Here is a 26,855-nt window from a genome sequence, read left to right as displayed (position 1 = left end):
CCTTTTGAGGGGGGTGGGGGATGGGATTACACTGCCTATGTTAAATATCAAGTTCTAGTGAAACTATAATTGTCATGAAGTCCAGGCGACCACCCAAGGCAATGGAGGGCACCTAAACGCGACATTAGTTGTCAAGGCACCCAGACGCCAAGCCGTTGCCATTTGCCAAGGCATCGCCTTTGACAACTATGCAGTGAAACCATCAATAACCATAAGAACTTACATCCCGTGCTATATGGAGGGCCATGTCGGTGCTCAAGTTCAGATGTGCATCATGTAAATGTGATAGTATCCACCCAGGCAATTTAGATCGCTTGTCATGGCGACTATACCTGTAAAAGTAAAAGCAATCCCTGTCAAACAGTGCACAGCAACATCCTTGAAAGGATGAATAAAAAAAAAATGCAAATCTTCTTCAGCATGTATTGTCTGATGTTTTGAAATCTCACTCTTTCTATGCAAGATTTCCATTCTGAAGACATATACATAATATGGTTCAAATTTCAAATTTACTGGACCGGTATTGTCTCTAAAGGTTGTGCTCTAATTCTGAATTACTCCATTACTTCCAACACAGAGCCCCTCCCATGATTTGAGGACTGTAATAATGATACAGGAACAACATATAAAATGTAGCCATATAGAAAATAAATAATGTTGAAAAACAATAAGATCAAGATTGGGTATGAATAATGGCATCCCAACCTGGGATATGATTTATGTTGGAATTATTTTAAAATGATTTATGTTGCCATGTGGTCAACTCTATTTGAGTTGAAAATTGACAATCGAGCAGAGAACCTTGGGGTCTACTAGCACACAAAATTTCAGCACCATCTGACCTGCCATGTGGCAGAACTAGGCACCCACCAGAGCAATTGGATCAGGGCAGCACTAGGGCGAATCCATGGGGTTTTTGAAGGTAGGCAAGCACCGAAGATAAAGGATGACTAATCTCCTTAGTGTAGCTCATTCTGCAATTGACACTAGATAGAATACAAGATAAGGTCCTAGATTCATGTAACTAAACCCAAAAGATTGAATAAGGTCTTCTTGATTGGAGTTGAGTCAACCACCATAACCAATTACCACATTAAAGTTATAGACAAATGTGGTTCATTTATTTTCCAAAGCATTTAGCAAAGCTCAACAATACACAATAGGGCAAAGATGGCATACCTCTTGTCAGCAAAAATCATCATCCCATAGTCTGCTTTTGAACGAATGACTCGGCCCACACATTGAGCAGCTTGCCTCTGCTCCAATACATACCCACCAATGAAGCTCAGAGTCTTAATCAAGGAATAAAACTTTATGACAAAAAGAACACTCAGTCTCAAAGGAACACATAGTAGGAAAGTATGGGCATTCAACTTCCAGATGTTTTAAGCATTTGATTGAACAACTTGGTGCACAGCGAGCAGCATGCATCTGCTCAACATGAAGCTATTAATTGTTCTCTATGATATGGGTGTCATGACTGACGGGGGAGGAACTTTCCATATTCCTGGGGTCTCAAAGAAAAATATTGAAGACAAACATATGAAAAACCTGCTACAGAATGGTTGCCTTAATGGTATGCCTTTTGAACAATAAAAAGTAAGTTGCCAACCTTTCTCAATACATGTATACCCATCTAATACCTGGGCGGACAAAAATTTCATCTCCACAAAGGTCTTTAAGACTATTTGCATTTCATGAATAACTATGCACTTGAAACCAGAATGCCAAACAAGTGCATTGCATTGTAATATATGTAAGTGAAGGAATGTAGTACCAGTGCATCAAAAGTCAGAAAGTCTCCTTCCTTTATCTGGAAGGTTTCCCGTAAATATTCCAACCGAGCAAGCAATATTCTGTGAAATGAAATTCCACAATGGTTATGTTTGGAAACAACCAAGGATGAATCCATCACAAATAAAAAATGTAAAGACTCTTCTTGTTTTTAATGTACAAAATTAAATAAGGGCTAGAAAATTAGTGTCATTTTACACCAAAACAAATATCAGAAGCCTTAGAGATTAAGATACAATATAGATGCCAATAGGTAAAAGAACTGGAAACAATTATAATCCCTTAATGCATCATTAAAATGAGAACACAACGGAAATAATATATAGAAAACTTACTTGCTCAGTGTGTACTGGAAAGGAACCCCAAACATGATAACTAATCTGCCATAATGTCGATCAAAATCGATACCTTCCGCTACTTTTCCCCTGCAAAAACACAAGATCAGCATTTATGTTCACCAGAAAGATACTCTCCCCCTCTCCCCTCTAATAAGTAACTTCCAGAGACTGATTTCTAAATATTTGAAATTCTTGACAAATAGAATATCTGCTTGTAGCCTTGTACTACGAATGCTCATGATACATCATGTGTAAATCTAATCGGGACAGTTGGTTTGTATCCTATATCCTTTCAAAGAATAAGTAAGAGCCTTTATAACTTGAATTGGAATGTTATTTTGAAGGAATTTAAATAGTTAAATGAGGAGTTTGGCTTGTCAGATCTAACTACTTTAGACACCTTTAACAGTAAGGGAGAATGGGAGATGAAAAGAGAAGCTGCACAAGAAAACAAGTGGATTGCAGAAAACGAGGCTCACATTTCAAATTGACCAATGTCATCTCAAATCACAGATTAATGCTTTACGATGATCAAGACATTGTAGTGGATGAATGCATCAAGTTCAAGAAATGTACATTACACAGAATCTCAAGCGGGGAAACATCACAAAACCATCTTAGGAAAATTACCTGGCAACAGAGAAAAAGACAGCACCCCTCCCGCAATCACAAGCCCTACGATAGTTATCCAGAGCCAATGTAGTTTCTACAACATCCTGGGTCTCAATAAAGACAAGCTTATGCTGCATTATATCCTGCAAGAAAGAGAGAATTCATTGTCTGTCTCATCAACTTAGAAAAAATTTCTACAAGCTACTGAAATAGAAAATTCTAGATTACATACCCTAAGGAAAAAAAAAATCACAAGGAAAGTACAATAAAAAAAAAGAAAATAAATAAATAAAAATAAAAATCAAAGAACAGTAATAGATTACACAAAATTTGGATGAGTAAAGAGCATGACAAGGATGGGGGTTTGTCTAGGCATCGAAAAATGATGGTGACAGCAAGCAAACTGAAAATAATTAAAAGACATCAGCATGTAAAAATTGTAATCCTGCAAGCTACTAGAGACGTTAAAAAGGTTATACATGCTGTACTGTTTCACTAGGCCAAATAGATCTGAATTGGAAACAGAAAGAAAACACAGAGAGTACATGATGGAACTCACAATCTAGTCTTTGAAGGGGGGGGGGGACTAAAAAAGGAAAACAAAATGGCATCACCTGCAAGATTCCCATTTCATTCCAACTATTAACAATTCCGTCCATGTATGAGTAACTGACAAAGAAACAAACAATCCCATCTGGCACAGCAGCCACCATCTCCAGCAAGAGCCTACCATAATTCCTCACCACACCCGGATCACTCCTCATGTCAAACTTTGTACTCACAGGAAGTTGGTCACTGAAATATCAAGAGAATGGATTGAATAGATAAAGCCAGAGAAAATAAATAGAGTGAATAAACCTTTGAAGTCCAAATCCATAAAATGACCTCTGCTTGCAAAGTAAACGCCCAGTAAATATACAACCAAGATGCAGCTTTAGATCAACAGATGCTCTTACCTCCCTCGAGTAAGTATCATAGGACATATGCAATCCCTTGTCAATGACATCGCAAAGCTTCGACTAATGACCGGGTTGAAATTAAGAAGGCGAGGATAGAGATCTATAGGGCTCAAAGTTCCAGAAGTTATTATAACTGATTGGAACCGATCAAAAACAGGCTTTATGGCAATAGAAGCATCATGACAGCTGAGCTGTACCACCATCCAAGAATGTGACAAATGAGCAGAGATAATTTGAGCAGAATTTAAGAGCAAATTTAAGATACAAATCCAGCACTCTATTAAAGATGATTTCTCGGTGCACAAGTTGTATGGTGCCATGCAAAATTCCAAGAACATCATTTGGTGGCTCTCAGTCTCTGACCAATATATCTAGTGCAGAAATCATATATATATATATATATATATATATAACCATAACCATTTATTTTGAAAAAACCAGCTGCGAAGTGAAGAGAAGCAGAATGAAGTGTGCACAAAATGATCCCCATGTAACAGGAGATATCCAAGTCGCATATGCTCAATATCAGGTACCTTAGATATCCCCAATTTACAAATTTAGATTAAAAAATAAATAGATGAGGGGAAGATATACCTGTAATACAGGATCAGGTATATGCGGCATTCTCTCATCAACGGGTTCAATGATGATTGAAAAACCCTTGGTGTAAGTTCCCACCAGTGTTGCAAGGTCGCAAATTGTTTGGATATGCATATATTCATCAGTATTGGTTATTTCCAAAGTCAACAGGAGCGAGTACATGCGATCATAGCAAAACCTCAACATTTTCTGGTCAATACCAGCTTGGGAATTTATGGAAGCAACAAAGGCGACGGGTCCCTCCTTCTCTAAATTCTCTGTTTGCAAACGCCCTTTCAAATATTGTATCAATCTTCGTAAAACAGATAGAAAATGCTCTGCTCGACGAATATTTCCTGGCACAGCCTCCTTTAATATGTCATCAGGCAAGGCAGGGTTTGCCAACCAAGCATCGGTGACTGCAAAAACAAAGAGTTAGGTTGCAGGCAGTAAGAGATATGGAGAACCAGAGAAAGACAAGAGATCAACTATGCCCAAAGGTTTATGTAATCCACATACTAGATAGGTTTCCCCTTTGTGCCAAACCCTCAACAAGCCGGTTGTATTCAGAACGCAATCTGCCAGCATCGGTTGCCTTGAACCTTCCTACCATGTCAAACATTTTGAAGAACAATTGGACATCAAGCTTTATAGGAGAGTAACAGAGCAATAAAGATAGCATGCATAGCCAAGGATTAAAGTATTGGTATCAGTTTCCGTATCGGTTGGCTAAAGTTAAGTTATGTATCGGAAGGTATCGTATAGTATCGGAGATATGCACATAAATGGATAAGAAACACATTTTTATAGACTTTTGTATAAAAAATAGTAAAAAAAAAAATTATATATAACATGTACTATACATATAAACACTAAAATAGAGAACACCGTATTGAGAGACAAGTGTATAAAATTGAAAATGTTCAAAAGGATGAGATTTCTTACATGTAGTAATGATGTATTATCGACTTTCTAAGAAATTTTAAAATCCATAAACATGCAATAATTCATGTTTGATGTAATGTTTTAATTTGTTTTACCTAAATCCACTCAAACATAGCAAAAAAAGAAATAAAACAAACTTAATTGTTTGATATTGCCATCCAACTTCTTATAAAAAATACTCCTAGAACACTGCAAAAGGGATGGCAATAACTTAAGCAATCATGACATGAGATACAACATTCAATTTTGTGGAAAGATTAACAAACTTGGCTTGTCAGAAGGACAAACAACATTAAATGGAAATGATGACACTACTTGTGATAATTCTAATAGAAATAACAATTACATGGAATGGAGAAATCAAACAGAAGACACTTATCTGGTTGCAAGGACTCTGCAGATATAAACTGGGGAAGATGATCAACATGAGAATGCCATAATTCATGACAAGGAGGATATGAAAGAATGGTAAATCAAGATTGTGAATTTTTTGGGTAAAAGTGCAGTTGTGCTTCAAACTTTGGAAACTTAATTATTGCCAGTGAGAAGAACAAGCTCTATTACGAAAGTGAAATGGGTTCCATTGATACCTATCTTAAGTATCGGTAATATGGGTAAGTATCCATTGTGTATCGGTCCAACACGGTTCAATACGAACCGATACACATGTAATTCAATTGTTCGGGGCTCAATTGTACACATCGAGAGTATCGGTGTATATCATACGATACACTTCGATACATAGGAATTTATAAAAATACATGTATCGTATTGGTGCCAACCAATACTGATATGTACTGGCCGACATGGCACGATGCGCACCGATACTTTAAACCATGTGCATAGTCATGCAAAAATGTAAAATTTGTAAATATTAGTTTGAAATCTCAACACTCATGTCAAATTTTGCAGACAAAGCAAAGCAAAAAAATGACACTTGGCTTTACCACCGTATACTCTAACAGAAGAATATAGTCTTTCTAGAACTGAAAAGATCCCAACAAAGTTAATCAAGAAACTCAAAAAGCAACACTTAAAATTAAGTTTTAAGGAAAAATAGAAGAAAAACAAAAACATTGTAATGCATTGCTTCTCCTATCAGGAGGAAGCACAACAACAAAGCAGAAGAGATTCATGCAGTTGACTGGTAAGGAAGAGGGCGAGATTATGGCCTAAATGGAAACCATAGCTTCTACCATCGTAAGTAGAAACAAATAGCGACATATAACAATAAATTTGTACGCATAATCATAGTCAGCCATAACCTAAACCAAGAGGACGACAAAGCCTAAACCAAGAGATTAATGATAACGAAAATATATAAGATGTTATAATGTATTTTGGGCACCTAAAAGTTCAACATTTTCTGTGAGCTTCACTGTCATAAGTCAAAATTTAAAACAAGATTGCTCCCTCACACCACCCCCCCAATAGTCAGCCATAACCTAAACCAAGAGGACGACAAAGCCTAAACCAAGAGATTAATGATAATGAAAATATATAAGATGTTATATAATGTATTTTGGGCACCTAAAAATTCAACATTTTCTGTGAGCTTCACTGTCATAAGTCAAAATTTAAAACAAGATCGCTCCCCTCACCCCCACCCCAAAATTTTTTTTTTTTTCTTTGGCTTCGACAATTAGGCCTTCATAACTTCCCAACAAATACTTTTTAGACTACCAAAATAATAAAACAATCTTGGTCTGAGACAGCACCCATCCATGAATGAGAAATCAATAGCTTCATAACCTATAACGCTGTGTTGCACCTTGTATAGAAGGGCTTGCTTCAGGACTGCAAGGCCGTAAATCCTAAAGCTATTTTATTTCAAACTGAGAGGAAAATAAGCATTTTCAAGAGACCAAATCAATTGAAATCCACCTCAATGAGCAACATAGACGAATAGAAGAGATGTCCAAGCAAGGAAAGACCATCACAACGAAGTTCAAAAATGAAAAGAAAAAACGGAAACTTTACGAGCCAAAATCGCTCTCAAAGGAAGCACTTTTTATCAAGATAAGTAGTGTGTAAAGCACTGGCAAATATCTAGAAACATAATGGACCGTAACACAAAACAAGCAATTACCTTTCGATCTCCTGATTCAAACTGTTGAGATTCCTTGTAGCTCCTTCAAGCGTCTGCCTCCTCACGCTAACACTAAGCGCCTCAATGCACACATTATCGATATTATGAGCCTCATCAAACACCACGACACACTCCCTCTGCATCTCCTTGGATATAATCCCCGCGACCTTGGGATCAAGCAAGTACTGATAACTATAAACAACAACATTCGCAAACTGAATCATATGCCGCGCCAAGAAATACGGGCACCACCCTTTCTCCTTGCCGAACGATCTCAAATCCTGCAAAGTATAAACCCCAGGAGGCAAGACCGCATCGGAACCAGCCTTCTCGTAGTTCTCGAAGAACTGACAGGTAGGAACATCAGGGTTCTCAACAGCCAATGCACGTACCCAGCTAGCGGTGAGCTTGCGGCAAGCGGCATCAACAGAGTCACGAGAATTGGCGGATAGAACAGAGGGATTGATGCAGAGATTTTTACGAGAAGAGAGGCCGAGAGCGAGCATGCGAGCGGAAGGACCAAGGTGGCGGACCTGATACTCATGGAGAAGGCGAAGCTCGGCTAGGGTTTTCTCCATCTCATGTACAGTACGGGTACAGTAAAGAAGCTTAATGGGATTTGAGGGCTTAGAGAGGGCGTAGCTGGTGATGAGGGAGAGAAGGGCAATGGTCTTACCAGTACCCGTAGGCATCTCCAAGAGGCAATGGCCTTTGGCGTCTAGTGCTCGCTTGAGCTCCATCATGTAAGCATACTGTTCTGGGTAGATGTGATCGTAAGGGAAGTAAACTGTTACGTCCTCAATTTGGAACTTCATGGCTGCAACTCTGCAACTGCAAATTAACAGTGTCTGCCCAGAGATGGGAGATTGATGAATCGAAAAAACGAAGAAATGAATAAGAATTCAGCTACCCTTTGTAGGTCTCCTGAATCTGAAAATACAAAGATATTCTCTTTTTGCTGCAAGAGTAACTCAAATCAATCGCCTCCGTCAAACGAATCCACTTAACCACCATTTTTGCGGATTAATTAAGCCGGAACAACATTGTTAGATGTTGCAACGAATCCATTTTGTTCAGAAAAGATTTAAGATTTCCCTTCAAAACTTCGATCGGGAAGGTATTCTTGATCTCGGTACAGAAAGAGGAGATTAGGGTTCAGAAGACGAGCAAGGTGATCCGCTTGTGCATGTCTATATCTAGGCGGCAGAAACACTCCAGTGGAGTAGTGGAGTAGGGGTGTCAATCGTTCGATTTGGTTCGATTTTGATTCAATTAATCCAACCGAACCGAACCGAACCGAACCGAACCAAACCGAATCGATTAGCAGCACACAAGGGCAAAAAGGTCCGCAAGGTCTTTGTGATGTGCGTAGTACGCACCCAGCGCATTCTGAAGATTCGCATTTGGCATCCCATATACATATATCCTCGCTTCTTTTCCAGCTTCCAGCTCGTAGCGGTTTGGGAAGACAGACGGCGGTTGTAGTTGTTGAAGGAGAAAATATGATCTACAGAAAGTGGAGTCTCCTGACCGGCCCGGCTGCCATCCTCGGCGGCATCGTGGCAACGGTGGCGGTAGCGAACTTCCTCTTCGTAAAAAACGTAAGTCTTGATCTTTCAAACTGGGGTTAGTTTTTTTTCGTCTGATCAGATGTGCTTTGTTCTTGACAATCTCTCCGAAATGGTTAGAGTTCAGTTCTCGAAAGATTTTTCTTAAATTTAGTTTATGATTGATTTACTGATTCATCAAAGGAGAAGAATGGTAGTATCGGGTTTCTTTACTCTTGTTTCTAGGGCCTCTAGGCTTCTCATGTTTCAGGATGAATTTATTTATTTTTAATTAGAAGTACTTTTTTAGACATTACTTTGAAGCTTGGTTTCGATTTGTCTGCTAATTATATACATCAAAGAGAAATTCAATGGAGATATGCTTACCTCCATTAGGTCCTATTTCACAATAATCCTCCTCTAGCCATATTTAATCGACTCTGGCTTCAAATTTTCTGGAAAAAATTCCTGCGACTCTTGTGGGTGGTATTAAATATTAATGCGATACCCTAACAAAGCCAGAGGCCCAGAACCCTCATCTCTTTATACTCCTAATCTATTTGTAACTCCCTACCCATCAAGGGAGTTAAGTTGGATAGGTAACTGAAAATCCATAACCTCCTTATGCAACTACCCTTTATGGTGAATCATGGCTGTTCATGTCCAATATGTAAGCTACTCCCTTTCATGTATTACAATGAGCTGTCATTCCCATGATGAACCCTAACATGGTTAGTTCTAAACTTAGAGAATTAACACCAATGGTTAATCTGAATCAGCCCCATGGTCAATTTGAGGGTATAATCCTTATTGTCCTTTATTCTTAATGGACATTTGTCATTTCAGAACATAAGTTGTGCAGCCATAATAATTGACAGAAAACTTAAGGTTCAAAAATCATCAATTTAATGTTACAACGTTTTTGATAAAACATAAAATATCAGGTACAAAATGATCAATATAAGCCCATACGGCCTCACATGTATGTGGAATCCTTTTAATGAAACGATCAACTATCATCTCCTTTGGACCAATGTGTTCTATCGACACGCGATGATCCCGAATGTCCCCTTATATGGAATGGATAGAGGCTGATAATATGGTGAAATAGTTGATGTTGGTTACATGACACTATGACATATTCTCTTATTGTTGGTTATATGAATTCTCCCTTTGCTAAAAGCCTAAAACCACTACTGAAGGTTTGTGACAAAGTTTCTTTAGAACTGAATTATTTGGAGGAGATGTTAGAGAGCATGTGAGTAATATGATTGTCATTGCTTATGAGTTGAATCTCCAGGGAAGACTAGTTGATGTTAAAACAAAGATCTCCACTATTTTGTCATTCTTGCTTGATTCTTATGAAACTGGTAGACAAATTTCTTTTGTTTTTGGTTTTGTAATAGACTATGGATGATCTCTTATCCAAGATCATTGGTCATAAAGATGCTAAGTTGAGAAAAATAATTTTACAGTTAATGCTATAAAGAAAAAAAGCAGATGGACCTAAGAATAGAAAGAAATATCAAAAGAAGAGAATGTTTGACAACAAGGAGCAAGATTAGCAGAAGGAAAAGAGACTATTGTGAAACAAGATATTGAATTCAAGTCATGACAGATAGTTTGTTATTTCTGCAAGAAGCTTGGGCATAAGAGGTCTCAATGCTTTTTTTTTTTTTTTTTTTTTTTTTTTTTTTTTTTTTTTTTTAAGTCTGATTAAAAATCCACATAGTATGTTTGCCACCTTAATGAGATTAATACTATAATTGTTAAGTCTAGGTCTTTGTGGGCTGGTTTTGTAGCCGTTGTGCATGTCTCTAGTACCTTGCAGGGGTTTAAGTGACATTGGAGAATAAGTGATAGTACCAATATTATTTATATGGAAAATGATGACAAGACATAGATTGAAGGAGTTGTTTTGGCCTTGGTTGCATATTTTGGTTTTGGACTTTATCAGATGGATGTAAAGATTGCATTCTTGAATGATAATTTTGATGAAGATGTCTATATGGATCAACTTGAAGGTTCTATTTCTAAGGGAGGGTGAAGAGAAAGTACAAAAATCTATGGGTTGAAACAAACTTCAAGGCAGTGAAATTTGCAGTTTCATAATTCAGTTGTTGGCTTTGGGTTTATACAGAGTACGTCCGAACCTTGTCTTTATGTGAAGAAATGTCACAAGGTTGCTTTTATCATACTGGGACATGAAAATGGTATAAGCATGTTGATGGAAGTGAAACAATGGTAATTTAATACATTTGAGATGAAAGATTTTGGTGAAGCTTCTAAGGAGATTCCACATGATTGGTTGTTTAGGTAGGAAAATTCCTTATCTCAAAGGAAGATGATCCTAAATCTAAGAGGGGAAAGTTAAATGAATGATTGTAGCCTTGTGCTTTGTTGTGAAATCTGATGTATGCCATAGTTTGTACACATCCAAACATAGCTTTTGCATTTGGCATGATCAGTCAATTCCAGATTTTGGTAAAAAATGCATTGGACTGTTGTGCAATAGATCTTAAGGTATACAAAGCATACAAAAAAATCTTTGCCAGTTCTTGTTAGATTATTTTTTTTAGATGGGTACACTTAGAAGAGGAGGAGTGAAAGGTGCTAGGAGACTCTAACTCAAGACCTCTTGATATGTGTGGGCTTTGCACACCATCACCTCACCAATTGCACTAGACAATTGTTGTAACTTGTTAATGTTGGTGTACGATGTCTTGTATTCTGTCATAGTTTAATACAGGGAGTACTAGTGCAGGCGCCTCGACAGGCAGGATGGTAGATTAATAGTGAATATATTAGATTAATGCAGTGGCTAGAGAAGCTATATATCTCTGTAATGCAAGAAATACTGAGAGGTGTGAGGATGAGCGTTGTGACCCTATTCTCCATTGATAGTGAAGCAGAATCTCATCTTACCGAGGACGTAGGCAATCTTGTCGAACCTCGTAATTTGTGTGCATTGTTTGTTCTTGTTTTTCCATTATCTTCTACATCGTTTTAGGGTTGCGTTTCTACAGTTAGAACTATTGATAGTGGACCATATGGAAAAGCTTTCACTTTTGTGTGAAACAATTCTGCAATAGCCATAACTATAGACACAAAATGTCACTCTTGTGCTAAGCATATAGATGGTCGATCATTACATACGTGAGGTGATTGATAAGAAAGAGATAGTTGTTCAAAATGTGTCATTTAAGACAAACTTGGTTGATCTTTTCACAAATGGTTTGTCTTTGGGTGTATATGCTATCTAAGTCAAACATTGTTGATCTTTTTACAAAGGGTTTGTCCTGTGGTGTATTTGAGGAAATGTTATGAACATGGGATTGTGATAGGCCAAGTTGAGATTGTTGGCCTTTTCGTGGTCCAATACGAATTTATTGTGTTATTTTGCATGTTATTATTGAACATTTTTTTTCTTTTTGTGGTAAATATTTTTGTGGCTTATAAAATATGTTAAATAGTACGATTGTTATTAGTCCATTGGATTAGTGGACTGGTTTTGTGGATGATCATTTGAATGAGCCACTTTGTAGTCATTAGGTTGACTGCATCTATCATGAATCACCATTTGCATTATTGGTTGTGTTGGTCAAAATTTCTCAAATTATGAGAGACATGAGGACTAGTCTATCGATGGCCAATGCACATAAGGTTTGTGAAGTCCTTCCATGAAAAGATCTCATGTATATTGAGTTTTGACCTTAGTGACTAATGTTCTATTGTTAGTGATTTGACAATTATGGAAGTGTACGCGTATCCACAAGTGGTTGTTTAAAAAGATTTATCATAAATGGGTTTTATGAGAAATTATTTTTTTTTTCATTGCAAAACCAATGCTATGCTTTGTTTATGGGAAGGTCAATTTTATATTTTTAGTCATATTTCAAGTTCAAGGGCGTAATGGTAATTTTGAAGGTGAGCCCAAGGATTATGGATATGGGCATTAGGAGGCTACCATCTTAACCTAGGGTTGGACTTTATTGGTCATCTCCACCTAAAAATGTAAAGATCTTAAAGTCATGCAGGTAAGGAGAATTGGAAGCTCAAAATACCAGGTTGTTGTATACATGTCTATGGGTGACCGGGTGAGAATCCTAATTCCTTGTGTGACCCTTGGAAATTCAAGTGTCATCATTGTGTTATCATCTACAATTCTGTCAGCAAGGTCAGATCCAAATCTCCAAAAAGGCACGTCATTTTAATTAAGAATTGTTTATTAAACAAATAAGATACGTATGAATCGGTTTTAGGGTTTTGTATTTCATTAGTTTGCATCAAATATGTTTATTGGAGGTTCTTCTAGGGCATAATCTCTAATAGAACAAGAAAAAAATCGATACTATTTGTAAGGGGGAGGTTTCATACAAAGGCAATGTAAGAAGGAATCTGCACGCTACGCCACTGAGGGCTGGAAAATGGTATCATCCATATGGGGGGTGCACATGTTAGAATTAGAATAGGAAAGTGAGAGAGAGAGAGAGAGAGAGAGAGAGAATGAGAGTGCTAGTGTGGGCCCCACTATTTATTATATGAGAAGGGTATAAAGGAATCTTGTACAAGGTCAGCGCATGCTTTTCCCTATCTTCTTGCAAAACCCTTTTATAATGAATCTTTTCAAACTTGCAGTTTGTATGTATATGTAAAAGCGCAACCTAGTGCAGGAGGCTTCTGCTACTATACGGTCTGGCAGCAGCAAATGTATGTAGCCTTATTGCCTGCTTTTCAGGAGAGGTTTTTTGCCAGTTTCAAACATTTGACCAACATGTTGCTATATTGCAATGTATGCAGTTTGTATGTATGTGTACACTTTTATAATTTTCAAGTTAGTGGCAATGGAACATTAATAAAAATTCAACGTCACAAGGTATTTTCATGGAAGGACTTCACAGCCCTTATTTGCATAGACCATCAAGTATAGCTATCAAGGCGATGCCTAGGCATCTAGCCACCTTCGTTGCCTTGTTGGTGTCACCTTGCTCAAGGGCCCTCCAACACCTAGGTTGCTTCAACGTTGTGACAACTATGCCAACTAGTTCTCATGTCTCCCATAATCTGAACAATTTTGATTTTCACCCCTCAAACTCATCATGGTTCAACAATGCACACGTAAGCACTTAGTGTATCATAATGCATTTGGTCAAGCCGAGAACTACAAAATGGCTCATCTGGATGGTCATCCACATGATTAGTAGATTAATTACAATGGTACCATTTACCATTTACCATTTACCATTTACCATTTACTTGATTTTATAAGCCACAAAATTTACATGCTCCATGCCACAAAAACATCATAGCATTGTCCAATAATAATGTGCAAGAATAACACAAAATAAATTTGTGTTGGGCCCATAGTTGTCACGGATTCTAGGTGACACAAGGCGTTGGAGGGGGCCTGGATGCAAGGCGCCTGCCTAGGTGACCCTAGTTGTCAAGGAGCTTGGATGCCAAGTTGGTCGCCTAGGCGAGGCCTTGACAACTATTGTTAGGCCACACAATTCTAACAAATTATTCTCACGGTGGCTGTCAAGTTGAACACCTAATAGGGTTCTAGTGAAGCTCTGCTCAAGGAGAACGTCTTCTAGGTTTTAGTGAAGCTCTGTAGCATTGAATTCACCATATGGTCACTTAATCAAGAATTCCTGTTTCTGTGATGCATTATCACCTTACACCCACAATGGTGTCCTCCCAATATCTTTATCTTTGATATGCTTGTTCTCAAAATCTTGCCTATTAGAAATTCCTAAAACTACATACTCTCTTCTTACCCTCTGTCACTTGTCTAATTCTTTGGTTCTCGTGCTGTTAGCTTGCAATCGGTGAGTACTTGGCATTTACTTGATGTGCTGCCTTGTGAGCTGATTCATGCAAGGATTACTGCATATTTATGCCAATTTTAATGAGCAGTTTCTCCAGTTGGCCAGTTTGGGGCCTTTGATTTAACATGTTCTCTAAATGGCATATGATGCCAATTTTAAGCATGCAAAGTTTAGCACTTGACTCTAGTATGACCTCGAATAGAGATGTTTGGAGGGCTATAATTCATGTAGCCAACCCCATTTAGGTGGAATATATATATATATATATATATGTTGTGGAGGTGTTGCTGTGTTACTTTCCTTTTTTACTTTTTATTATTATTTTAACCCTCTAACGGATCATGTAGCCAACCCCATTTAGTTGGGAACAGGCTGAGTTGTTGCTGTAAATGGCATTAGTCATTCCTTTTATTTGTTGATTCTATGGCCTGCTTTCCCAATTTGAGGGATTCTAAATATATCAACCAGTGCACTGAGTTCATGGACGAAGCCTTTGATGATAGGTTCTAAAAGGCTAACCATCCTTGTTTGCCATAGGTCCCTAATAGTTTACGGGAATGGCTCTTAAACAGCATTTTCATATGATATCTCACAATCATCCAGCACAAGCATGTTAGCAATTTACAGGATATCTATTGGGGTTTTTGTGATAAAGTATTACAGATTATATTCTTCAAAAATAGAAGTTAAAGTGCTTCTGACTGTGGGGAATTGAGGGAGACCTATTCTGTTAGGCTGTAATAAATAAACAGTGAATGGGTTTGTATTTTTATTCCATTGGTTTTGAAGCCAAGCATTTGGCTAAGCCGCTAAAAATCAACACTTATTATGTTTGTATTTTTCATTATAATATCAAGCAGTTTGAAAGTTGTGTTCCTAAACTGAATAACCAACGATGATGGTGAGGATAAAATTAACTTGTCAATAAGGATTGCATATTGGATGGTTTAGCCAGGTCTACTGTGATGAATCAACAGTCTTTCGAAAATCTGAATCAGAGCTGAGGGTTGTGATCCCTTTGTATTTTGGATGTCATATGAAGTTATATAAAACTCAGTTCATCACATCCCAATTTGACCAGCTGATCCAATCCTGAAATTACTCGAATGACTAAATGAGTTAAGTAGAAGCTGTTTTGTAACTGTCACTGACTATGGTCAAATTGTACCTTCAAGATTTGTTAAATGAACATCGAGAGGGGGAAAAGAAAAAGGAAAAAGAATATAGATACTACTGTATTCATCTTCTCTCAACAGTTAAAATTACTCCTATTTGTAACAGATTTATGAAATATAAAGTTTTTTCTAAGGGAAGAAAACTAGGTTGAACCAACATCACCTGGGAAACTTGAAATGTGGGTTGGATTTATAGAATAAAAGGTGGAGTATGTTTGCTTTTATTCGTCTCTAGTTCCTTTCTTTCTATAGCAAGGGAACCATGGAGGTTCCTTGGCTCTGCATCCAGAGGTTTTTGGGGTTGAGTTTTAGATGTGTACTCGAAATTACTATGGTGATCATACTTTGCCTAATTTCCTTTTTCTCTTGGAATTTGCAGGATCCATTCCTTAAGCCGGATAAAAGAAAGGAAGAAGCATCACCATCTATGAAATAAACTTGAATGGGGGAGGCACAATGCCTAAGAATGTTTAGTTTTATATGTTTCTGTGTGAGTTATGTTTTTTTTTTGTGGTGAAAGTGTGAGTCTTGTGTTCATGCATGTGGACTTGCACAGACTATTTGAATTGCAATTTTTTTAAATGGAAGTTTGAATTGCAATTTAAGAAATGAAATTTTAGTTGAATAAAATTTAGATTTTGAGTCCAAGTTCATGGCTTACTGATATGTAATGGTCAAGTAAATCCTCAATAAAAGTAGAGAACAACATATACCACGCTTGATTTTGCTACTTCTAAAGCAATATTCTATTTTAAAATAAAAAGTTCGTATGCTTCATGACTGAAGATGTCATCTTTCTTTGAAAGGGAAGACTTTTCAATGAGGACATGGAATGGCTGTTCTTCGTTGTTTCAATGGTAGCAACAAACTTTCAGGACCATTGACTTGAGATCCACTCTCATTATGATACTCAGCCTAGATTAATACCCTCCTTGGATCCGGCTCCTCTCCCATAGAGCCTAGGGACCAAAGAGCGATCCCACAGTTGGGAGGACTTGGGCATGCATCCTGAGGTCATCCCAGCCGTGGGATCACTCTCTGATCCCTGGACTCTATGGAGAGGAATCCTATCCTCAATTGGTTGTGATCAATGTTGATCTGGACCCTTTGGCGTGGCCAATTCTGGGGTTTTTTAGATCAATATTGAGTTTAATATTTATTCAGGAACGTGTCTATGTCTGGGAGCTTGCTCTTGCGTTCACATTCCCTCCCTCCTTGGTCGATGCCTATCCACACTCTCTAATTCACCAGGGTGCTAGTTTAGGGGTCACACTCCAGGATAGAAACCATTTTCTCGTGTCTAGTGTAGGTGTTACGCTTATTTTCGACATCCCCTCTGTTTGGGCACAGGTGGTACGCTGCTCAACATAGTTATTTTCCTATTTTTCAGGAGGGAGAAGGAACATTATCCCACAACGTTGTGTACGCCTAGACACATGGGGAGGTAGAGCCAAGACATGGGTGTTTCTTTTTAGAGCTTGGTCCTACTTCCTTATGTGTCTGGCATATGTAATACTATTGGTGCAGGCAGCGTGGCCCCTGCACCAATGTTCCGGTTTTCTTACTTGGTAAGTGAGGATAAAGTTTCCTGTTGGCTAGAGACCCCTGTGTTGCAAACAGAGGGTCATAGGGGGCTAACAATGACCACTGTGTGGTGTGGCTTCCCTGAAGGCAGCGTGGCCCCTGCGCCGATGTTCCGGTTTTCCTGGTTGGTGGCCCATATCGGTCGCAAATCGAATCACAAAGGCGTCGGTGCATCTGACGTTAATGCGCCGCCCCACCAGTTTACGGCCACAGAATGTGCACAGACCATTATGTGCGCACCGATGGCGCAATATATAAATCCAAAGACGGTAAGAGACAGACCGAGCGACGGAAATGGCGGAAAACCAAGCGGACGACGACGGCGATGAGGGCTTCGGAGACTTCAAGTTCGTATCACCGTCTTTTAATCAATCCCTGTCTTCCCACCAGGACAATAAAGTTAGAGTTGAAGACGAATGGGGAGATTTCATGGACAATTTCTCTCCGAAGCAAGATTTTTTTGGAAACCCAGCTCCCCTAAGCTTCACTCAGACTCTGAATCCTGCTAATCCATCTCAAACCTCGCAAAGTTTCGATCTTTTTGGTGGTTTCTCTAATCATACGACAAAAACCACTGACTCAAAGCTGAATCACATCGAATCTGAGAGGAATTCTGCTTCCCCTGTTGCTGAGAAAGGATGGGAGAAGCCTCAAGGTGCTATACCTCTTTCCCTTTTTGGTGAGGAAGACGAAGAATCCGATTCGAACAATCCATCTTTTAATGATACTTCAGACCTTTTCCCTGCTAAACAATCGTCGTCTCCTGTGAAAAATGAAGTAAAATTTGGGCAGGATCTCCGTCTCAATGATCTTATCGTGAATCTGTACAGCCAGGCAGATCAGGTGAAGATTGAAAATGGGTCAAATTCGAATTTGGTCGATGATGGAGATGAGAATTTCGATGACGACGGTTGGCAATTAAAGGATGCAATCTCTCAAGATAATGTCGGAGATGGAGATTCAACAGTCGAGGTGAAGGATTTTTCATCTCTTAAGCTACTTCTACGATTTCTCGTGCGAGGATTTTGTTTTGTTATTTTTCGAGCTGTTGTTTCAGGTAGAGGAGACATCTGGTCTATCAGGAGTTCCAGTGGAAACAACAACGGGGAGGACAACCGACCAACAATTCCAGGTGGGCATTGTTCCATCTTCGTATCATAGGAATTTGTTCTATCTTTTGGGCTTATTTAGTATATAAATTCTGTTCTTGTTGTAATTTGAAGGTCAATGGTAAACAGTCTGAAAATTTGGAGGGAACATTACATAAATCAGGCCTTAGCAATGGTGGCCTAGATTCTGGAGATATCTTTACGACATCAGATTGGCTTTCTCATAAATCCTCAGGACTTGACAATGGCCATGATTTTTTCACTAGTAATGCTACTCAAAATGGTTCTATCTTGGGATCGTTCAGTCAAGCCAAGCAGAATACGGCTGAAAATGGATTGAATTTCAAATCAGGTGATGGAAATATAGATGCTGATGATAATTTCTGGGATTTTAAGGATGCGTTCCCAGAGTCTGAAGATGTAAATTGCCCCTCTGGGAATAAGGTGATCCTCTTGAACTTTTTCCCCCTTGTATCATTAATACCATCATAATTTGGGACTATCATGGCCTCAAACACTTCTGTTTTATATATAGGAAGAACAAAAGAGCACTGGTTTTTCTTATGCGGATGTGAAAGTGCTTGCATTTGACAGAGAAGTCCAGGTTGGTAACTTATTTAATTTGTTTAATTTCTTGTGGTTTGGTATTTTGAGATTTTCTTTTACATTTGTTCAATGCAAAAGTCTAGGTGGGTATATGGGAGTGAAGCAAATTTATTGGGCATAGAAGCTCTTCTTAATGGTGCAACAAGTATGGTGTCTAACTTCTCTTGAATGTAGTAGTACATATTGACTAAGTATTCTCACACTTCGGAATCTATAATTATCCCTTGTAGACTCCAAACCTAAGTCTCTCTTCCCCTTCCCCCGAGTTTCATTTCATATATATATATATATATATATATATATTTTAATAAAATTTGTTTGATCAAGTACAGAAGATTAACTGAGAGACTGTTTAACAAGTATGCATGTCACGATCTGTTCTATAAACCATCACCGGAAATATAGAAGCAAAGAATTCCTGTTGTTGTAGGTTCAGCCTCCATATATGGATGTTATTGTGTCATGGAGTTGAAATCTGTGACTCCTGAGAACACACTAACACAGATTTTATGTTATCCGAGGCATTGTAGTGATAGAACAGTGAACGTCTCTTTCATTTCTCACTTTTTTCAAATTTATTGTACTTCGTAGGATAGATAACCGATTTCATATTCTCTCAGAGATCAACTGAATTTTAGTTAGAATTAACTAATATGGTGGAGAGCTATAATCTTCATTATCATTTTATATCTATCATTCTTCTCAAGTGAATTCTTCTTTCTATTGTTTCTCTTATCATTTTTATTTATGCCATGAAGTTTCTTAGCCTGGACATGCTTTTGTTGGTCTGATTTTGGACTAATACGTTAGCTTACAGGGAAATGGAAAAGGGCTTGGAGATCATCAGGAACCATTGTCACTATCCTTTTTTAGCAACGGGAAACTGAATGCTGATGATTCCTTGTACGGTGAAGATGTATCTTATAAACCAGCTAATGATTTGAGAAACAGCACCAATGGTCATGGTTTTGATCCAAGCGTCTCTCTTACTGATCTCATATCCACGTTATACAGTCAGGCTGAGGGGATCCCAGTTGATAATTCTATGAAAAAACCAACTGAAGATGAATTTAGTTCATCCAAAGTGGGTGTAAATGCTGATTTAGTGAATGGAGAGGATAATTTTGATGGAAATTCCTGGGAATTTAAAGATGCCTTCTCAGAAACCATGGTTGAAGATGAGTTAAGTTCAATTCGAGTGGATGTGAGCTCTGCTAATTCTACTGGAAAACCAACTGAAGCCCAAGTGGGTCCAAATTCTGATTTAAGTGGAGAAGCTGATTTTGATGAAAATTCCTGGGAATTTAGCGATGCCTTCTCAGAAACAAATGTTGAAGGTCAAAGCTATGTATTCGATATTTCTGATGCAGACCGAAGGTTTCCAAGTGAATCAAAGCTTAAGAATTTTGTGGATTTCTACTCTAGATTGAAGGAGGAATCACGCATTGTTGCACTTCACCATCTTGATTGTCTAAAGGTTGGTACATGATTCTTAAAATCTCTATCTAACATTTACTAGTACTAAGGTTGTGAAACGTTTTTTTTTTTTTTCCAGAAAGCCCAGAAGGTTGCTGCTATTTCTGGTGAGGATGTCAAAGCAATGGCTCTCCATGAGGAAATCCAGGTTTGTAGTTCTATGATTTCTGCTTCACTTTTAAACAATGAAGCTACCATTTCAAGTGGTTTAGGTGAGTTCAGACTTTAGGCCTTCTTTTTGACTGGTAAATTTACAACCAAGTTTAATTAAAAATGATCAAGACCATTGTGTCAAGGATGAGACTTCTCATCCTCACTCATTTTCTCTCTTGCTTATCCACCAAGAGAACAGCATCCCCGCAAATCTGTCGATTTGTTTCTCCACGGTGTGCATATTCGCAATTTTGTGCCAAGTTAAGTTCGTTGATAAAATACGGAGACTTATGTGAGATATAAGATAATAAAGAATTATCAACTTCAAATTTTTTTTTTTCAACGAGTGCTTGAACCCAATTCATGTATTTCTTTAATTATGACAAACCTTAGAAGAAGAACATGTGATACAGCTTTTGCACCTTCTTTGGTAGAATGGGTGGAAAACATGCTTGCAACATCAAATTTTTAATTATTCTTCTTACCTTTTTCAGGTAGCTTATAAGAAACTGCACAAAGAGGATGTGTCTTCTGAAGAAGTTTGCTCAGAGGAGCTTTCAACAAGAAACATTCATGCCCATGCATTTATGAATGATCCAAAGTTCCAAGTGCTTGAATCGGAATATGACTTGTCAAAAAGAATATCACTGGTATGTTCCTTCTGCAATTTCTAATGGGTATTCTTGATATGTGTAAATTTGTAAAACAATTTTTTAATTTTCACACAAGCCCATTTGCTTATCCATCCTCTTGCACACTCCATTGGGCTTCTTTATAAAAGATGGGACAAAAAATTCCATCTTTTATGTGTTTTCTAGTGCTAGTGTGCAACATTGTGATAAACAAACCCATGTTAAGTAGAATAAGATGGCATTGGATTGATTTCATCTGTGTAGCGATGCTAGTATTTCCTTTGGCCTATGCGTGGTAGTGTTGTTTTTAACTTTCACGAACTTTATTTCATACAACATATGCAATGAGCTTATAAACAAAGGACTTTTACTTTGGGAGTGTCCGAATGACACCTCTTTAGGTGCCTTTAGAACTTGACGCCTTTTAAATGCCCCTTATTTTATTCCCAAAAGATTTTTAAGATACGGATATAAAAGGGGTTTCAAAAATAATTTAAAAGTGACATCATTATGGCATTATCAAAATATGTCATTGTCTTGCACATTTTTTGAGTACACATGTGAAGTGACACTATTACCTACATTGGAAAAAACTTTATAGATCACGCTAAAATGACAAAAAAATAAGGTTACAAATTATTTAACTTTTTAATGACAATATGAAATAGGTATATAAGAGTCTTATTGTCTTACTAAAAAGAGGGTGTATCTAGTGCATGAGGCTCCCACCACTACGGGGTTTTGGGAGGGTCATAATGTTCACAGCCTTACCCCCGCTTTGCGGAGAGGCTGTTTTCTGACTTGAACCCATGACCACTAGGTCGCAATGGAGCAACCTTACTGTTGCGCCGTGGTCCACCCTGTGGTTTTATTGTCTTGCCATCTTACTATTCACTTAAAATTACCACTCTTTCAATTTACCCTTTCTTATAGACAATTGATTTTGCATTTTTATGCCGAATAATATACTATTTAGTTACCTAGCGTCGGTCCAGCCCTTCTTGACTGCGTTTGAATGCTAACTTATCTCAGGGATCATCAAAAAAAGCATGAATGCAACATTCTTGGCTATCAGTCTGGAAACCTAAGCCCAAGGACTTAAGGTTAGTGTGCAGAAGTGTTATCCTGAGCTTTTCTAGGTAGCTTGGGGAAGTAATTAGGTGGACCTTTTTTCCTGTTTCAAAAGTCCTTTGTAAGGATAAAGAGATTAATCAAATTTTCATCACTAACGAGTGTTTGAAAATACTTAATGGAATCCTTGGTTTGACGGTAGCATGCAAGGTGAACCTTGTGAAGTCATATGATAAGGTCAAGTGGAGGAGCTCGTTTATTGTCCGAGATGGCTGGGTTTTTTAGGCAGATCAAAAGAAGGATCTGGTATTTTGGGCTTAAGAGAGAGAATAAGAGAAGAAGAAAGAGAAGCTAAGGGGCTGTTCCGGGTGTAAACAGTAATTTAGAAGAAAAAAGAGAGGAGAGGAGTGAGAGAAAGGAGAGGAAAACCCCAAATCGTGGGGGAAAGAGAGGGGAGAGAGGAGGCAACAATCTCACCAACCAAGATAAACTAATTGATTCTATTAATCTAACCTAGAGGGGGGTGAATAGGTTATGCTAGTGAAATTTAAATCTTTTCAATTACTATGAATCCCAAGTGTGATTACAAAATAAAAACTGCGGAATAAATAAAAAGTCACAATCACTCAACACCAAGATTTATAGTGGTTCGACTCAATCCGAGTCTAGTCCACTCCCTACAAGATCCTCTTGTAAGGTATTCCACTCGCTCTTCCTTTCAGTATAGTAGGTAAGGAAGAAAACCTGTACTCAATCTTTTAAGGATAAGAGAATCCGTACGATCCCCTTTGCAGGTAGAGAGACACCTTGCAATCTCTTTTAAGGTAGAGAGACACCTTACAATCTCCTTTAAAGTAGAGAGGTACCTTACACTCTTTTAATGATAAGAGGATCCTTACAATCTCTTAAGGATGAGAGAGTCCTTACACAAGCCTAAGTACACTCTAGACTTAATGTAAAATAGAAAATGGAGAAGTGGAATAAAAGAGAGTTACCTCTTGTGTGGTGCATGAATGAAATGCAATGATAATAAAGAATGCACCTTTGAAGTCTTCTTAATGCTTGCAATGCAAATGCTAAGATGTAGATGAAGACTTGTAGATGGCCTTGAGTTCCTCTTGAATGGAAAATGAAGAACTTGAACTCAAGAGATGGTATAGACCAATTCTCACTTCTAATGTTCAAATAATGCTCCTCCAAAGTTGAGATTAATTGTTAATTAATGAGTAGCATTAGAGGTATTTATAGGTGACGTTAGATGATCATTTTATGCAGTAAATCTCACTCAAACGGTCATATTTTGGGTCCACCGGTCGACCTCCATCGGTAGTCGGTCAACATCTAAGAGCCGTTGGGGGAAAAAACTAGCTGTTGGAGCTTGTCCAGACAAGCACCGATTGACCGTGGGTTTCAGCCAGCCGACCTCCACCAGGCTCAGACAATGCCGGTCGACCTCCTGAATTCTCGGATAGTGCTGGTCGACCTCCTGCAGTTCTATCCAGATTTTGACACACTATTGTCATACTAACCAGTCGTCAATGTTTCGGCCGTAACTTTCCTGTCCAACGTCAGATAGACTCAATTCTTGTTGCGTTGGAACCGTGACTCGATTTCCTACAACTTTCATGAATTGTCCATCTCCTAGCAAGTAAGCAGCAAGGTTCTCCCTTTAGGACTGACTACAACAAGCTCGCGACTCTAATAGAAAGAAATGGTAAGCTCTCTCTGCTCTATTTGCTTGTAATGAAATACCGATTTTTAGATTACCCAAAATGCCCTTGAGTCAGGTCAATGTGGTTCACAGAATTTCACTAGAACATATTTTTCCTAATATGTTTCTAACCACTTAGAGACTCTCTATACTTGGTCAATGTATGTCCTATGGTCATTCTAGTATGATGCAATGTAAATGCATGAGGTGAGTGCACGTATATGTATAGAAGTTTACAGTTTACATAGAAAAGGACCAATCTATCCTATTGGTGGTCTTCACTTGAATCTTCCACTTCTTGTGACTTCATCTTCAATCAACTCATTGTAAGTCCTTGTCTTGAGATGAGCTTCATGTCTTGATTTCTTGAAGCTTGATACCGTCTGATACCTTCTTCAAGTATTGATATCAACTTGTTGATACTTTTCATTTGTTGACTTCAATCTTCATTTCTTCCTTTCATTCGTCAAATTCGATCTTTGATATGAAGTCTCTACGAAATAATACTTGAAGACAAATTGTGAAATATCTTCATATGTTTGTTATCATCGAAACCAACTATAGGAGTGTGGGCATATCCCTAGCATAATAAAAACTGTGGGGGCTCTTAGCCTTTACAATGTATATACAGAAGTGAAAAAAGACTGTTTAATTTAAACTAAAACACATTCATGCACAAGCCATGTAGGAGTGTCCCAAACGCACTCAACTGTTTGAGTAATGATTAAAAACAAACTCTTATCTAGTCTGGAAATTAAATCCCTATTTTCCAGCCAAAACTATTTTAAAATGACAAAGAAAAGATAAAGACCAAAACAAACAAGCAACTTTCTACATATGTGGTGGAAGGTTCCTAATCACTCAACTTACTAAACTTATCCTAGAATCGAGTAATAAATAAAAGAAAGAAAATGAGTCCTAAATCATCCCACGATTAGACTGATAAGGCTGGTTCATCGAACCTAGTCACCCAATTGATGGAACCAATGAACCAAAAGTTCGATCTGGACCAAACCAACCCAAACCTGCCCTGCATTAGTTTTGGACTGGATTGAGAAAATTTAAAGTTGCATTTCATTTGTGTACTTTTCGGTTATCATTGTTGATATAGGTCGAGCTGTCATAAGGAGAGTTTGATGCTGGCCTAATTTTGGTTCAGATCTGGTTCAGTTTCAGCCAGCGGACCAGCATTGAACTCTCGTTTTGACGGCTCAACCTATATCAGTTGTTTCAGGTATTGATTGTAGGTATGGTCAGTAGATTGAGGAAGAAAAAAGAAGACTGCCTTTAAGAGAGATAAAAGTCCAGTTTTGGGAGTCTCTTTGGTGGGGAGCTGCCATTATGTTGAATTCCATGTTAGTTACTCTTTTTCACTGTATTCCCTGTCAGTTGAGTTGGAGTTACTATTCTAATATATTCTGCTATCATTATTAGGCGGAAAATGATTTGAATTCAGCAATTGAGCTATTTGAGCATGCAATTGTGTAGGATCTGTTGAAGAGCAATCCAAGTATATTACCACATGGTCTAAATTGCTCTCAGCCTGTGTTCAAGAGTTGAAACATGGTGCCTTCATTTGGAAGCAGTCGTTTGGACTCCAAGGTATTTGATAGATCTGTTCTGTATCTTTATGTTTCATATCTTGTTTATTTATATTGTATTCCTTTCTAATTCTGCAAGTAATACAGGCCAGAAATATTTTCTTGCTCTTGCTGAAATATACAGAGTGGTTGGAATTCTAAGAGCCTCAATGATACTCTACAAACCTTGGATACTATCTCAGATTCAGGATTGGAAGAAGCTGTCCGGAGTATCCCTGATCCAGTTAGTGTTGGGTATGATGGGACTATCAAGGCGTTAATCGAATCTATCAAGTCTATTTATGATCTTGATGCCGTGGCTCTTCAAAACCAACTTTTCTCTCTGAAAGAACCAATTTGTCAACTGTCAGGATTATCTCAAGCGGTGGTGACAGGTTTGTAGATCTTGAATTCTTGTTTTGGATAAATATAAACCGGGATGGACAATGGGAAGAAATCTTCTTCCCTTGCCTGTACCTAGTACAGACTTACTAGTTGCTGGGTCCTTCACATGGAATATCTATTTTGGGCTCTCAACCATATCATTTGTCAGTCTGGAAAACTGACATAGATAACAGATTTAATGCTTCGGTTCATCATTATGGAAACTTTGGGTTTATTAAGTTCCTCAGTGGGTTTGTGTGAAACAATAATCTTGGCATGCCCTCATGTCATGCCAGATAAGAAATTAGGAACCCTTCATTCAAACTTCACAGGAACAAAATTTCAACCTTTGGCCTAAACCTTCTTTTGACTAAACTGGTAAAAAAGTTGCCCAGTTTCTAAAATGCATTTTAATATTTCAGACTGGAAGATGCAACTAATAATATGGATCAGACCCCCCCCCCCCCCCCTCTTCCAAATTCCTCTCATTGTCTCTGGATCTGTTGAGTTATAGTCATCTTTGGATGGAATGAAAAACTTGATTGTATTTGTCCATTGTTGTGTGACAGGCCTACCTTGACAAATACCAATAATGAGAAAGCTCTTTTAAGATGGTTAATGAACAAGGAACTTATCATCAAACTTCTTTTAACTAGTCATTATGGACCAAAAGTACCATT

The 26,855-nt window shown here is 38.0% G+C and overlaps 2 protein-coding genes across 2 annotated transcripts in view; one reads left to right on the top strand and one right to left on the bottom strand.

Moving 5' to 3' along the window:
* LOC122068633 (general transcription and DNA repair factor IIH helicase subunit XPD) overlaps positions 1 to 8,535 on the bottom strand; it is a 9,185-nt gene extending 650 nt beyond the window's left edge. The window contains exons 1-10 of the mRNA XM_042632500.1: positions 7,317 to 8,535; positions 4,802 to 4,884; positions 4,298 to 4,701; positions 3,701 to 3,894; positions 3,359 to 3,539; positions 2,763 to 2,887; positions 2,130 to 2,219; positions 1,778 to 1,856; positions 1,180 to 1,256; positions 224 to 332 (exon numbers count right to left, since the gene is read on the bottom strand). Coding sequence (XP_042488434.1) covers positions 224 to 332; positions 1,180 to 1,256; positions 1,778 to 1,856; positions 2,130 to 2,219; positions 2,763 to 2,887; positions 3,359 to 3,539; positions 3,701 to 3,894; positions 4,298 to 4,701; positions 4,802 to 4,884; positions 7,317 to 8,131 — 2,157 coding nt within the window. The 5' untranslated portion in view covers positions 8,132 to 8,535. The remainder of the gene's footprint in view (positions 1 to 223; positions 333 to 1,179; positions 1,257 to 1,777; positions 1,857 to 2,129; positions 2,220 to 2,762; positions 2,888 to 3,358; positions 3,540 to 3,700; positions 3,895 to 4,297; positions 4,702 to 4,801; positions 4,885 to 7,316) is intronic.
* Positions 8,536 to 17,651: 9,116 nt separating this feature from the next.
* Positions 17,652 to 25,699, top strand: LOC122068635. Its single transcript, XM_042632501.1, has 8 exons — positions 17,652 to 18,425; positions 18,511 to 18,585; positions 18,677 to 19,006; positions 19,098 to 19,166; positions 19,986 to 20,645; positions 20,724 to 20,792; positions 21,292 to 21,447; positions 25,646 to 25,699. Exons 1-8 carry the CDS (start codon positions 17,748 to 17,750, stop codon positions 25,697 to 25,699), a joined length of 2,091 nt encoding a protein of 696 aa, XP_042488435.1. The 5' UTR covers positions 17,652 to 17,747.
* Positions 25,700 to 26,855: the final 1,156 nt, after the last annotated feature.

The sequence above is a fragment of the Macadamia integrifolia genome, unplaced genomic scaffold (assembly GCF_013358625.1).
Source record: "Macadamia integrifolia cultivar HAES 741 unplaced genomic scaffold, SCU_Mint_v3 scaffold448, whole genome shotgun sequence".
Taxonomy (NCBI): domain Eukaryota; kingdom Viridiplantae; phylum Streptophyta; class Magnoliopsida; order Proteales; family Proteaceae; genus Macadamia; species Macadamia integrifolia.
The sequence above is the reverse complement of the archived record's forward strand: the minus strand, read 5'-3'. Positions and strand labels throughout refer to the sequence as shown.

Bases quoted from the DNA above. Each gene is read 5' to 3' on its own strand.
- LOC122068635 (XM_042632501.1), top strand. From the start codon at position 17,748: ATGGCGGAAAACCAAGCGGACGACGACGGCGATGAGGGCTTCGGAGAC. The intron at 18,426-18,510 runs GTGAAGGATTTT...CTGTTGTTTCAG, and splicing joins ATGGAGATTCAACAGTCGAG to GTAGAGGAGACATCTGGTCT. The intron at 20,793-21,291 runs GTTTGTAGTTCT...TACCTTTTTCAG, and splicing joins CTCTCCATGAGGAAATCCAG to GTAGCTTATAAGAAACTGCA.